This window comes from Emiliania huxleyi, assembly GCF_000372725.1.
Source record: "Emiliania huxleyi CCMP1516 chromosome Unknown EMIHUscaffold_141, whole genome shotgun sequence".
Taxonomy (NCBI): domain Eukaryota; phylum Haptophyta; order Isochrysidales; family Noelaerhabdaceae; genus Emiliania; species Emiliania huxleyi.
Genome location: NW_005201183.1, coordinates 277,160 through 288,651, shown reverse-complemented (window position 1 = coordinate 288,651; position 11,492 = coordinate 277,160). Strand labels below are relative to the sequence as shown.

Sequence of the window (11,492 nt, the reverse complement as noted above, 5' to 3'; positions counted from 1 at the left end):
CGACGCCACTCCACCCCAGTGTGAATCCACGAGACGCCTCGCCCGCCGCTCCCAACGCGCTCGCCCGCGGTGTGACCTAGAGGAGCTTGGAGCGGCTGCCGCCTTGGCTGCCGCCCTTGCCACGCGCGCACACGGCCAGCATCCGTCACAGCGCGCCCGTGAGCGCGTGCCGGCTGGGCCGACGAGAAATAGGGGCCTCTCGGGCCTCTCCTCTACTCTGCTTACCCGCCACGCGATGTCGTATATACAGCCTAATTTGGTGGCTGAAGGACCCGATGGTCCTGTCACATTCGTGTTCCGAGTCGTGAATAGAAGAATTCTTCTTGCGGCGGTGAGTGGACCGGTGGGTAATCGAGGGCCCCGCGCGCGGCGGGCCCGAGTGTACCGAAAGGTGTGTACCGCTTGGCACAACACCGAACCCCCCATATGGACCCGCCTTGGGGATCGCCTCCGACAGCGTTTACGAAAACATAAGTAGTCCCGCGAGGTGTGAATTTGGCCGCCCCAGTAGCCCCCTTCCAATGGATTGGTTTTGCGGCGCGCGTCCCCAGAGCGTCGTGTGAGTGCACACACACACAGGTAGGTAGGTAGGTAGAAAGGTGAAGAACAGCCAGGCTCGGACTGGACACCAACGCGGTATGGGTGGACGCTGGACAGATGATGACACACACACACACCAGAGCGTCCAACTATTTGGGGGCGGGGGTTTTCTTTGGGCAGCCAGTTTGTACGCCAGCGCCGGCCGCAGGGTGTCGATGGGCCTCGACGGCACGCTCGAGGCGGCGCTCGACGCCGCCGCGCCGGCCATGCGCGGCCTCCGCTTCGTGCTCCTGACGTTTGGCAACGCCGCCTTTTCGGAACTGCTCCGCAACTTTTGCGCGCATGCCCGGCGGGCGGGCGCGGCGCACGTGGTCGGCGCTGTCGACGTGGGCGCCTTTGAGCTGCTCAGGGAGAGCGGCTCGCCGTGCTACAAGACACCGCTCGCGCTGGCGACCGGCTACTCGCTCGACGGGGCTAACAGCCACTCGTCGGGCTCGTGGAAGGCCTTTGCCGCCATGCGGACGGGAGAGGTCGCCCGGGTTGTCGCCACCGGCCTCGACGTGCTTCACATCGACACGGACGTTGTTCTGCTGCGAGACCCGGCGCCCTCCTCACATGCACCGCCAGTCAAAGGCTCCAAGAAGGTTTCAAGGAGAGCTCCTCCTCCTGCAGGCGCCCTTCTGCATGTGCACCGCCGCCGCGCGCGCCGAGTTTGGAGACGCCTCGCGCTTCCCGTGCTCTGCGCTGCGCGCCGCCGACGTCGCGGTCTCGTCGGACAATATGGGGCCTAGCAGGTATGGAACCTAGCAGGTATACGCGTGAGGGCGGAGAGGCGCAAACGTCGCCCGTACTCCTCCGAGACTCCGAGACAGCGCGCTCGCCGCGCCACGCCCCTCGGACTCTTCGGGCGCCTGCTGGCCCCTCTCTCTCCCCACCCTCCCGTCCGTCCGTGTGAGGGTGCCATCGTGGTCAATGCCGCCCGAGCTGCTCCCGACCAGCCCTCCCTCCTAGCAGGTCCGTCGCGGGCGGCGCCGCCTACCACGGAGCAGGCGCTGTAGTGTAGACAGAAAAAAGAATCCGCAGCGACGGTAGACAGCTCTGTAGACGCCTCCCACGGAGCAGGCGGCCGCAGCTGCTCGCCGGGCCCTCCCGAGGCGCGGCGTCCTCTCCTCACAACTGCACTCACTCCCGCGCGAGGGCAGGCACCTTCAACTCGGGCCTACTTCTCTTCCGCGCCACCGCCGCCGGCCGGCACTTCGCCGCGCAGTGGCACCGCAATGTCGCCTCTCCCGAGCGCGGATCGCGCTTCTGGGGCAAGACGTCCGACCAGCAGGCGAGCTGCGACCTGCTCCGCCTTCACCGCTCCAGGTGTGAAGAGACGCGGCTTCACGCCGAGGTCCGACGCGCAGGTGTCTGCAGCGCGAGGGGCGGGCGGTCGTATCTAATATGTGGCGTGCATAGTCCGCTTCGCGCAATCTTGACCATTTGCCCGAGAGGCGCTAGCCACTAGCATGGTGTGGTCGTCTGGTGCCATTCCACGCCTGAGTTGGTGGCAGGTCTTCAATGCTATGGTGCGGAGGGAGCGGCAGTGGCCCGGCGTGGGCGGGCGGCGCGGCGAGTGGATCATGCGGCGGCTGCACGAGGCGCGGGGGAGGGAGGGGGGAGGGGGCCGCGGCTCGTAGCGCTTGCGCGCACTCACCGCGGCGCCTCGCTTTGCAGGACTGGGACGGCAATCTCTCGCTCGGCGCTCTGCCGCTGCCGCTCTTCATGAATGGACACGGCTACTTTGTGCAGGCCAGCGCCCCGGCCGCTGCAGAGTGGCGCAAGCAAGCCGTTCCTGTTGTGACCATCCGATACTGTGAGCAGGCGGCGCACCGATCGCTGCAGGCGTCGGTCCCACCGCAGCGCAGCAGCAGGAGCAACAACACACACCACCCTTCGCCAGCCCTTGACCCTGCCCCCTTGCCCCCCTTGGCGCCGCAGGTGTCGCCCTTTGCGGTGCACGCAGCCTGCTCGCCCGACCGCGCCTCGTGCTTCGCGGCTTGAGCCGTGAAGAGGCGCTGTGCACAGGTGCACGCAACCTACTCGCTGGACAACCACGACGGCGTCGCCAAGCGGCGCGCGCAGTAGTAGCAGTAGTAGTAGCAGTAGTAGTAGGAGTAGGAGGAGGAGTAGGAGTAGGAGTAGGAGTAGTAGGAGTAGTAATAGTAATAGTAGTAGTACTAGTAGTAGTAGTAGTAGTAGTAGTAGTTGTGCCATGCGATCCAGTGCTGCCAGAACCCACGAGCAAGGCCCTGGCCGCCGCCGACGGTGCCTCCGACGTAACAGCAGCCGCGGCAGCAGCCTCCGCCTCCGCCGCTTCCCCCGCCGCTTACTAGACTAGTACTACTACTACTCGCCCGCCCGCGGGACGGGAGAGTCGACACGCACAGAGGCGTCCGCCGCCCTCGACGCGCCGCCGTCCACACACTTAGGAAGCGCTTCCGCGAGGCTGGCCTCTGTGAACGGCGTCCAGGTCACACCTCTAGCTGTGAACAGGCAGCGCTTCCGCGAGGCTGGCCTCTGGCTCGCCGACGGAGAGGAGTACTTTCGCGGACGGTTCCTCGCCCTCAACGCCTCGGTCCCGCCCGCCGTCGCCGCCGCCCTCGGGGCGGCACGCAGCGCCGGCCAGTCACCGAACCACATCGGCGTGCGCGTCTCACGCTCACAGACTCACTTCACACTGAGAGGAGAGACATATCCCAGGAGAACCCAGTCCGACACACCCTAACCGGGGGAAGGCGACGCGCCACGTGCGGCGCCCAACCACACCTGCCCGCCGAGGACTCGTGAGGTGACTAGCATGAGTGAGCGCCTCACAGGCGTGCACGCGGCGGCGCTGCGCGGCTACTTGGCCGAGCTACGCGACGCGCTCGCCCTCGCGCGCGCCCTCCGCCGCACCCTCGTGCTGCCGCGCTGGACCTGCTACGTCGACAAGCTCTGGGCGGGGAGCGACAACATCATCGGTCAACGCCCGCCACACGCCCGCCACACCCGCCACACGCCCGCCACACGCCCGCCCTCGCCCAACCCCGCCCGCCCCCGCCACCCCGCGCCCCCGCCACCCCACGCCCACGCCCGCGCCCGCGAGCTCAAATCGGGCGCGGAGGGTGTTGGCCCCTCCTCCGCCTCGCCCCTCCTCCCTCCCCGCCCCGCCCTTCCCCGCCGCACACGCCGCACGCGCCCCGCCTCAGGCATGGGCTTCATGTACCCCGGCTCGCAGGACGCGCCCTTCCTCCCCTTCGCCTGCCCGATGGACCACGTCCTCTCGCCCGCCGCCTGGGCAAAGGCGGAGGTCGACTACCGCGACGGCTCTTTCCTCTCCTCGCCGCGCCTCTCGCCCGAGCTGACCGCGGCGGCCGCCGGGCCGCCGCTGCTCGACGACCGTGAACGGCGTCTCCTCACGCGCCTCTGCTGCGAGCAGGCCGCCGTCGACGTGCAGCTGCTCGAGCGCAGCGCCTACGACACGGCGGCGGCGGCGGGCGGCGGCGCGACTCTCCTTCCGCTCGGCGCCACCGCGGTCGAGGCGGCGAAGCTGCTAGGAGGGCGGAACGGTGGCGCAGCGCTGCTGCGGCTTCCGCACGCGCGCGGCCTGCTCTGCGGCGTCGGGGGGCGGCCGGCGGCGACGCGGGAGTTCAATCACTTCGCGCAGCCGCTGCTGCGCGCGCCAGCGTGGTGCGCCCGCTGCGCGAAGCGCGAGGGCTGCCCCTCCAACCTCGCAAAGTGGCTCACGCCGGAGCAGACGGGCTCGCCGCGCGGGCACGGGGAGTGGTGCTTGCGCACGCCCCCACCGCCGCGGTTTCGGCCCGGCCAGTGCGTGCTCAACGATGCCGTCACATAGCGGCGCTTGGGGGAGACCGGCAGCGGAGAACAATCTCCTCGCCCCGGGCGCTCTGCGCGCGCACGCACTTTTCCCTCTGAAGTTTGCGTGAAATAAATAAATAAATAAATAAAAGGGTCAAACTCTGTGAGACGAGATGGGATTTTAGCGGGACATAAAACGGACATTGTCCCCGCCCTGCGGCCGCCCACTGCACGATCTTGGTGAGGGAATAAATAAATAAAACGGGCAAACTCTGAGACGAGATGGGTGAGGAAGGTCTGGCCCCGGCGTTATTTTCTTTCTTCTCTTCACCTCACCGTGGTGTTACTGAGTTAGTGCCAGTGCGCGCCAGTAAAGAAAGAAAGGAAGAAAACAGACAACTCGTGTCGGAGCACTTGGGGAGCAGTTGGAGTGCAGTCATTAACCGCACATCCAAGGGCCGGGGAGCTAAGAAGCGCAACCCAGCGGGCCGGATGATTGGCATCGGGTTGCGGGCAAGAGAGCCCTAGCCCTGGGGGTGCGCGTTCGCAGGGAAAGGGCCATAAAGTAAACACGGGTCTCCGAGGGTTGGTTCCGTGTACCGGGTTTCCCCTTTACTTCAGAACGCCCCCTCTACTCGGAGCTAGTAGACGACACTGTACACCACGCACGTACACAGGTCCTCACTCAGCATCCCGTCCCGGGGTTCCACCGCCAGCCTACCCGGGGCTCCGGTTCTCCCTGATTCGCTCTTTTATTCGCCAGCCGAGCGTCGCCTGACGGCCGCTGTAGCCGTTTCTGATGTCTCTTCTTTGGCCGAGGCCTCGCCTCCGCTTCACCTCCGATTGGTTCTGCCGCCTCCGAGAGCGTCGGCTGCCCTGCTGAAGTTTCCCCGGGCGAGGACGGCGGCATTGGGTCGCGTCGCTCCCCCTCCCAGGGAGGTCGGGCCCGCTCTCCCTGGTCGACGAGTCGCGCCCGCACCCGCGGCCTCTCTTTCCTTCTCGGCTCGCCCCTCCCCTCCGCCGGCTCTCGTCGTAGTCCAGCTGTGCGTACTTCCCGGTCCTCCGGTTGCCCTCGAATTCTTCTTTGTGGATGGTCGAGAATTCTCTTTCTCATTGGGTTGCGTAAATTCTTCGGCAGCAAAATTCTTCTTTCTCGCCATGTCCTGGACGCGGCTGCCTGGCTCTGGACTGTTCGAGGATTCCTACCCAGATGTGCGCGCTCCACCACCACCCTTCGCTCCCCGCGCACGCCAGCGGTGCCACGACCGGGATGCCGCGTCACGCCGCAGGAAGAGCTGATCACGAGAGGTGTGGCTTCGCGACGCCTGAAGGAAGGTATGCGACGCCACCCGACTACACTCAACCCACGAATAGCGATCCGCCACTGATTGTGCGGCTCCGCGCCACAGACGCCCCGCCACCGCTCATGCTGCGCCTCCACCGCGCAGAAGGGCGCTGGGTGGCGCGACAAGCCTGACACCGCGGGCCTGCGGCAGATCGAGGAATGGACCTCTCGGCGGCACCTCTCGGCGGCTGTGAGCACCGAGGTGGTTCCGGCGACCACCGCCGCCGCCGTTATCGTCGTCACCGCCGCTGCCGCCGCCACGTCATCCGTGGGCACCGGCGGCGGCATCGGGAACGGTGCCCGGCAGTGGTATCGGCGGCGGCGCCATACTTTAGCCACCCGACTGCACACATCTCCTCCGTGCAGCTTGTCGCTGCGCGGCTCGAATCGGGAGGACAGTGTGAGCCTGATCGTCGCGGCGGTGTAGCGTGTTGTTAGCCTAGGTGCACATTAATGGCTCGCGTCCCACGCGTCTCTCTCACAGTGTGATTCATTTTGCACCCCGTCTCTAGTCTGTTTATGTTTTTGGATGTCTGTGTGTTGGTCGTCGCGCTGAAGTGAAACATCACGAGGGCCGCGAGACCAGAGAGTGGACCGCGACTGTGGAGCCGACGGCCGCAGCGGTCGGATCCGACTCGCCCCACGAGCAGAGGACGCGCGCCCGCTCGAGGGCCGACGGCTCGCCGGCTGAAGAGTCCGCGCCTCCTCGCAGCAGCGCCCGCGCCCGGTCGACGGTGAGCGCCTGCGGGAAGAGGGACAGTGAGCGTGAGGACAATGCACTCACGCTTCTTCAGCCGCCAGTCTGGGGGCACGCCTCGAGGTGCTGGAGCGGCGTCCAGCCGCGGCCGGCGACCAGCCAGGCGGCGAGGTCGGCGTGGCCTTCGCGGTTCGCGGCCTCCTCGGGCGTGCCGAGGGGCGGAACCGCGGCGCGGGAGGCGCCGTAGGAGGAGAGGAGCTTGGCGACCTCGAGGTTGCCCTGGTGGCACGCCATGAATAACGGCGTGGCGCCTTGCTCGTCGGTTTGGTTGATCGCCGCGCTGGCCTCGAGAAGCAGCTGGGCGATGCCGAGGTGGTTGTTCTGGCACGCCACGTGCAGCGGCGTGGCGCCTTGGATCTGGGCTTGGTTGACCGAAGAGCCGGCGTCGAGAAGCAGCAGGGCGCACTCGACGTGGCCGTTCTGGCACGCCATGAACAGTGGCGTGGTGCCTCTGGCGCTGGCTTGGCTAACCGAAGCGCCGGTCTCAAGGAGCAGCCGGACGATGTCGACGTGACCCTTTTGGCATGCCATGAACAGCGGCGTGGAGCCGTTGTTGTTTGCTTGGTTGACGGCCGCGCCAGCGTCGCGCAGCAGCCGGGCGATGTCAACATGGCCCTTCTGGCACGCGATAGAGAGCGGCGTGGCGCCGATGTTGCTGGCCTGATCGACCGCCGCGTTGGCCTCGAGGAGCAGCCGGGCGATTTCGAGGTTGCCCTTCTGGCACGCAATGAACAGAGGTGTGACGCCGTCCGCTGCAGCTTGGTTGATCGCCGCGCTGGCCTCGAGGAGCAGCCGGGCACACTCGAGACGGTTGTTCTGGCACGCGACAAACAGCGGAGTGAAGCCGCCGCTCACGGCTTGGTTGACTGCTGCGCCAGCCTGCTGGAGCAGCCGGGCGCACTCGAGGTAGCCTTCGAAGCACGCGATGAACAGCGCGGCGCGGCCGGTGCCGTCCGTCGCCCCGACGCTCGCGCCGGCTTCTATCAGCAGCCGCACCGCCTCGGCCTGCCCGTGCCCAGCGGCCCAGGTGAGCAGCGTGTCCTGCCTCTCGGTGTCGAGCCGCGCGTCGAGCCTCCCGTGCGTCCGCCGCCCGGAGATGACGGCCAGCAGCGAGCCTAAGTCGCCTACCGCCAGCTCGGGCAGCAGGGACGGGCTAACGGCGCCGCTCATGCCATGCTTGCCATTGGGAAAAAGCGGGAAAACCCAGCCTCGCAAAAAATAAAAAAATTATGGGCGCACGCCAAGGCGCGAGGCGGTGGTGCTCGCCGGCGCTCGCGGTGCTTCGGTGCTCGAGCGCGCTCAACATTGTGGTCGTTCAGGGGGCTCGCACAGCGCCCGCAGGCACACACACACACACACACACACACACACACACACACACACACACACACACACACACACACACACACACACACACACACACACACACACACACACACACACACACACACACACACACACACACACACACACACACACACACACAGACACACAGCCCCTTCCCCTTCCCCTTCAAGACCGCAAGGGCGAGGACACGCGCAGGGGCCGCACCTCTAGCGAAGCCCACAGAGTGGGAGACTCCTATCACCGCCCTGCCACCCACGTGAGCCTTTTGGCCGCCTCTGTCAGTGTGCCCGTGATAGTGAGAGACTGCCAGTGAGAAGCCGGAGGAACGGTCGTACAGATCATGAAAGCGCGCTTAGGATTCATAAATAAATAAATAAAACGGACATCCCAAGCTACTAGGGCTGGGTCGAGGACAGACACGTCCCACCTTTGCAGGATTTTGCAAAAGCGAGGGGGGAGGGCTCATCGCCGCGCGGAGAGGGCTGGGCACAGGGCACAGGGGATCTCTCTCGCATAGGATATGTGCACTCGGCAGCACGAGGGCAGGGCTGGGCGTCCTATTTGTGCTCCCCCCTGGACCCCTCACTCTCTGGCACTATCCATCTGACCACTCATCTGCGGGGCTTGGCGAGCGGCCGCGCTGCGGGGCAGGGCTGATGAGAATGGGCTCTGGGTGTATCGTGACAGCTTGACGACGGGATTACCACAGGTGTTTCGTCCACCTCGGAGTCGTCTTCCCCGGCTTCCTTGCGTTCAGCGTGGCTCACCCTCCATGCCGTGAACAGGCGCTTTATCCACTCTATATTCTTCTCTCGTTCCTCTGCCCGTGCGTGCCTTGGTCTTGTCGTTGTTTCGCACCCATGTCTGTATGGCAATCGAGGCTGCCTTCCCCACTACCTGTAGTTCACTCGTCACCTCTCCCGCGAGCTCGCCTCTCTTTCTTTCGGGTATGGAGTCCGTGAGTGCGGGCAGCGCTCCGATGGCCACGGCGCGGAGAACAGATTTCTTCCGCTCGCCTGCTGCTGCCGACCAATTACTGTCGCTCTCGCATCTCTCATGCTCGCCGCCGCTGTGTCCACGCCGCTGAGCTTCGCCGGCGCCGCCGCGGCGCCGCTGGCCCGCGCCAGCGCGCCCGCGATGTCCGCGCTCCCGGAGCTCTCCAAAAAGCTCAAGTGCGCCCTCGCGCCCCGCGCCCGGCGCCTCGGAGCCTGCTGTGCTCTGCTGCACTCTCTGCTGCAGTCGCCGCGCCGGCCGCTAGCCTCACTCCTGCTCCTCCTCCCGCCCCCACCCCGCAGCCCGGTGCTCGGCTACTGGGACCCGCTCAACCTCGGTGCCGCCTCCCGCCTGCCGCCGCCGCCGCCCGCCCGCCCGCCGCCCGCCTGCCTCCCGCCTCGCCTCGCGGCTCGCTGTGCCGACCCCTGCCGCCTCCCTCGCAGCGGAGCTCAACTTCTGGGGCGCGGGCGACGACGCCACCGTCGGCTTCCTCCGCCACGCCGAGATCAAGCACGGCCGCGTCGCGATGGCGGCGTTTGTCGGCTACTGCGTCCAGTCCAACGTCCACTTCCCGTGGGCGCCGTTCAACTCGATCCCGACCAACATCGCGCCGGCGGAGCAGTGGGCGCAGCTGCCGGAGGCGAGCGCCCGCCTCGACGCTCCGCCCCTCGCACCGCCCCTCGCCTGCCAAGGCCTGCCGTGGCCTGCCTCGCCGCCAACTGCGGGGCCCCGCCCTCCCCGCCGCAGGCCGCAAAGTGGCAGATCATCCTCTTCGTGGGATTCCTGGAGGTGTACTCGGAGCACTCCTTCATCCTCGAGAAGTACGGCCAGAAGCACTACATGAAGGGAGGCAAGCCCGGCTTCTTCCCCGACTTCGACACGATGGTCCACCCGGTGAGACCTAACCCTAACCCTAACCCTAACCCTAACCCTACGACAGCCCGCGAGACGACAGCCCGAGAGGCCCGCTGCTGCTGCTGCTGAGACTGCTGCGGAGATGTGTGTGGGGCAGGGAGAGGAGATGGGGTGCCGGGGAGAGAAGGGGGGGGGGGCGGCGGGGGGGAAGAATTGTTTACAACGGTTGCCAGGGCCCCCCCCCCCCCCCCTCCCCGCCCACCCCCCGTCCTCCCCCGCCGCCCGACCGGCAGGTGCCGCTCAACCTGTGGGATCCGCTCAAGGCGTACAAGGGCGCCTCGGCCGAGCGGAAGGCGGCCGGCCCTCCCACAGAGGCTGGCGACAGCTGCTGCCGCTGCCCAGTCACTGTGATGGCGGTGATGCCACAGGCGGACGGCCTCCTCAAGGAGGTAAACAACGGTCGCCTCGCGATGATTGGCATCATGGGCTTCTGCGCCGAGGCGCGCGAGCCAGCTCTTCTCGGGCATTCGGGCACGTCCACGACATGTCCGAGACTTGTCCATAGGCGCGCGTGCCGGGCGCAGTGCCCGCCCTGAGCAACATTGCGCACTACGCGGGCGATCCGATGGCGCCCTTCGCCGCCAACTTCCACCTGCCCGGTTTTGCGTCCTAAAGGGCGTGCTAGCGCGTGTGGGGGGAGGGGGGGGGGGGGGAGGAGAGGCGGTTCGAGCGGTTCGGTGTGTGGGGAGGGGACGCCTCACTTTGTGTGCGTGCGCGCACGTTCGTGACGCGGCGTGGAGCACTCGGTGCTAGAGTCTCCGCTACCACAACCCTTCCTGTAGAAAAAAATGTTTGAAAAATCAGATACAGATTCCGCGTCCGCCTGGGGGTGGGGGCAGGGGGGCCGCCTGGCGCCCCTGGCCCTGCGGTCTGGGTGTGCGCTGGGTAAGTAGGTAAGGTACGTGGCTGGGTTCACAGCGATTGTAGGAAAATGTCGAAACCAAATCACGGTCGCGGCCTTCCGACTCGCGCCTTCGCCTCACTGGCACTATTGTAGCCCTGGCCGGTGCGCGTGTGGAGTTGAAGTTCCGGAGTAAAAATTCGAACGCGTTCTCTCACGGTGACCAAAAAATGTCCACCTCAGAGGCACCTCCGGAGGCAGGCCGCCGCACGCCGGCGACACAGCTCCAGCTGTCAAACTGACCCGCAGCTCCTCTCAGAGCGGGAACTGTGACGAAAGTTGACTGAGGCGGTTGTCAGGAATCATCATACGGATCACATGGTGACTCTCTCATGACGGGAGACCGCCCGACCACTCCTGGGTGGCACTGCCACCGGTGTCGCTCGACGTCCTGTCGACAGCGTGCCGACAGCGACACATACCATGTGGGACGCGTCGAGTATCGACCTCTACTGCTTACCCAGCCTTCGAGTGTATCCTGGCTGTGGTCCCACACCCACTGGTGTCCATCTCAGAGACCGCAGGAGGTCATGAGGGTCGATGGGAGTGCCAACCCCACAATGCCTAAAAACCCAGCCCAGTAAGGTAGATTTCTCCACACACACAAAGTGGTGGGGCAAGGGGGGGCGACCCTCGCATCTCCACGCCCGGACACGGGCAGGAGCCCCACGGCATTCAAAGTGCAAGCACTGGCCCGGTGCACGTGGGTGAGCAGCCTGCCCCTCCCTCCCGACAAACCAACTCCCGCACACACACAATCGCACTCTGGCCATCGAATGACTCCGAATGACTCACTGTGTGTGCTAAGACAGAATCTCCGCAGACATCCAAAACGGGCCGTGCCGCGTTTG

General features: G+C 66.2%; 2 protein-coding genes across 2 annotated transcripts; both read left to right on the top strand.

Annotated features, from left to right (window-relative positions):
- Positions 1-728: 728 nt before the first annotated feature.
- On the top strand, positions 729-3,933 carry EMIHUDRAFT_441009 (hypothetical protein; the record flags this gene model as incomplete). Its single annotated transcript, XM_005787562.1, has 12 exons — positions 729-1,142; positions 1,213-1,334; positions 1,555-1,589; positions 1,743-1,873; positions 2,097-2,183; positions 2,260-2,334; positions 2,407-2,427; positions 2,524-2,538; positions 2,611-2,657; positions 3,079-3,227; positions 3,402-3,545; positions 3,774-3,933. Coding segments are annotated over exons 1-12 (1,371 nt in total), but the record flags the coding sequence as incomplete, so codon positions are not given.
- Positions 3,934-8,855: 4,922 nt separating this feature from the next.
- Lhcf17 (light harvesting protein) lies at positions 8,856-10,522 on the top strand. Its single transcript, XM_005787561.1, has 7 exons — positions 8,856-9,004; positions 9,128-9,162; positions 9,269-9,465; positions 9,573-9,719; positions 9,974-10,033; positions 10,109-10,180; positions 10,246-10,522. Exons 1-7 carry the CDS (start codon positions 8,889-8,891, stop codon positions 10,351-10,353), a joined length of 735 nt encoding a protein of 244 aa, XP_005787618.1. The 5' UTR covers positions 8,856-8,888; the 3' UTR covers positions 10,354-10,522.
- The last annotated feature ends 970 nt before the right edge of the window (positions 10,523-11,492 follow it).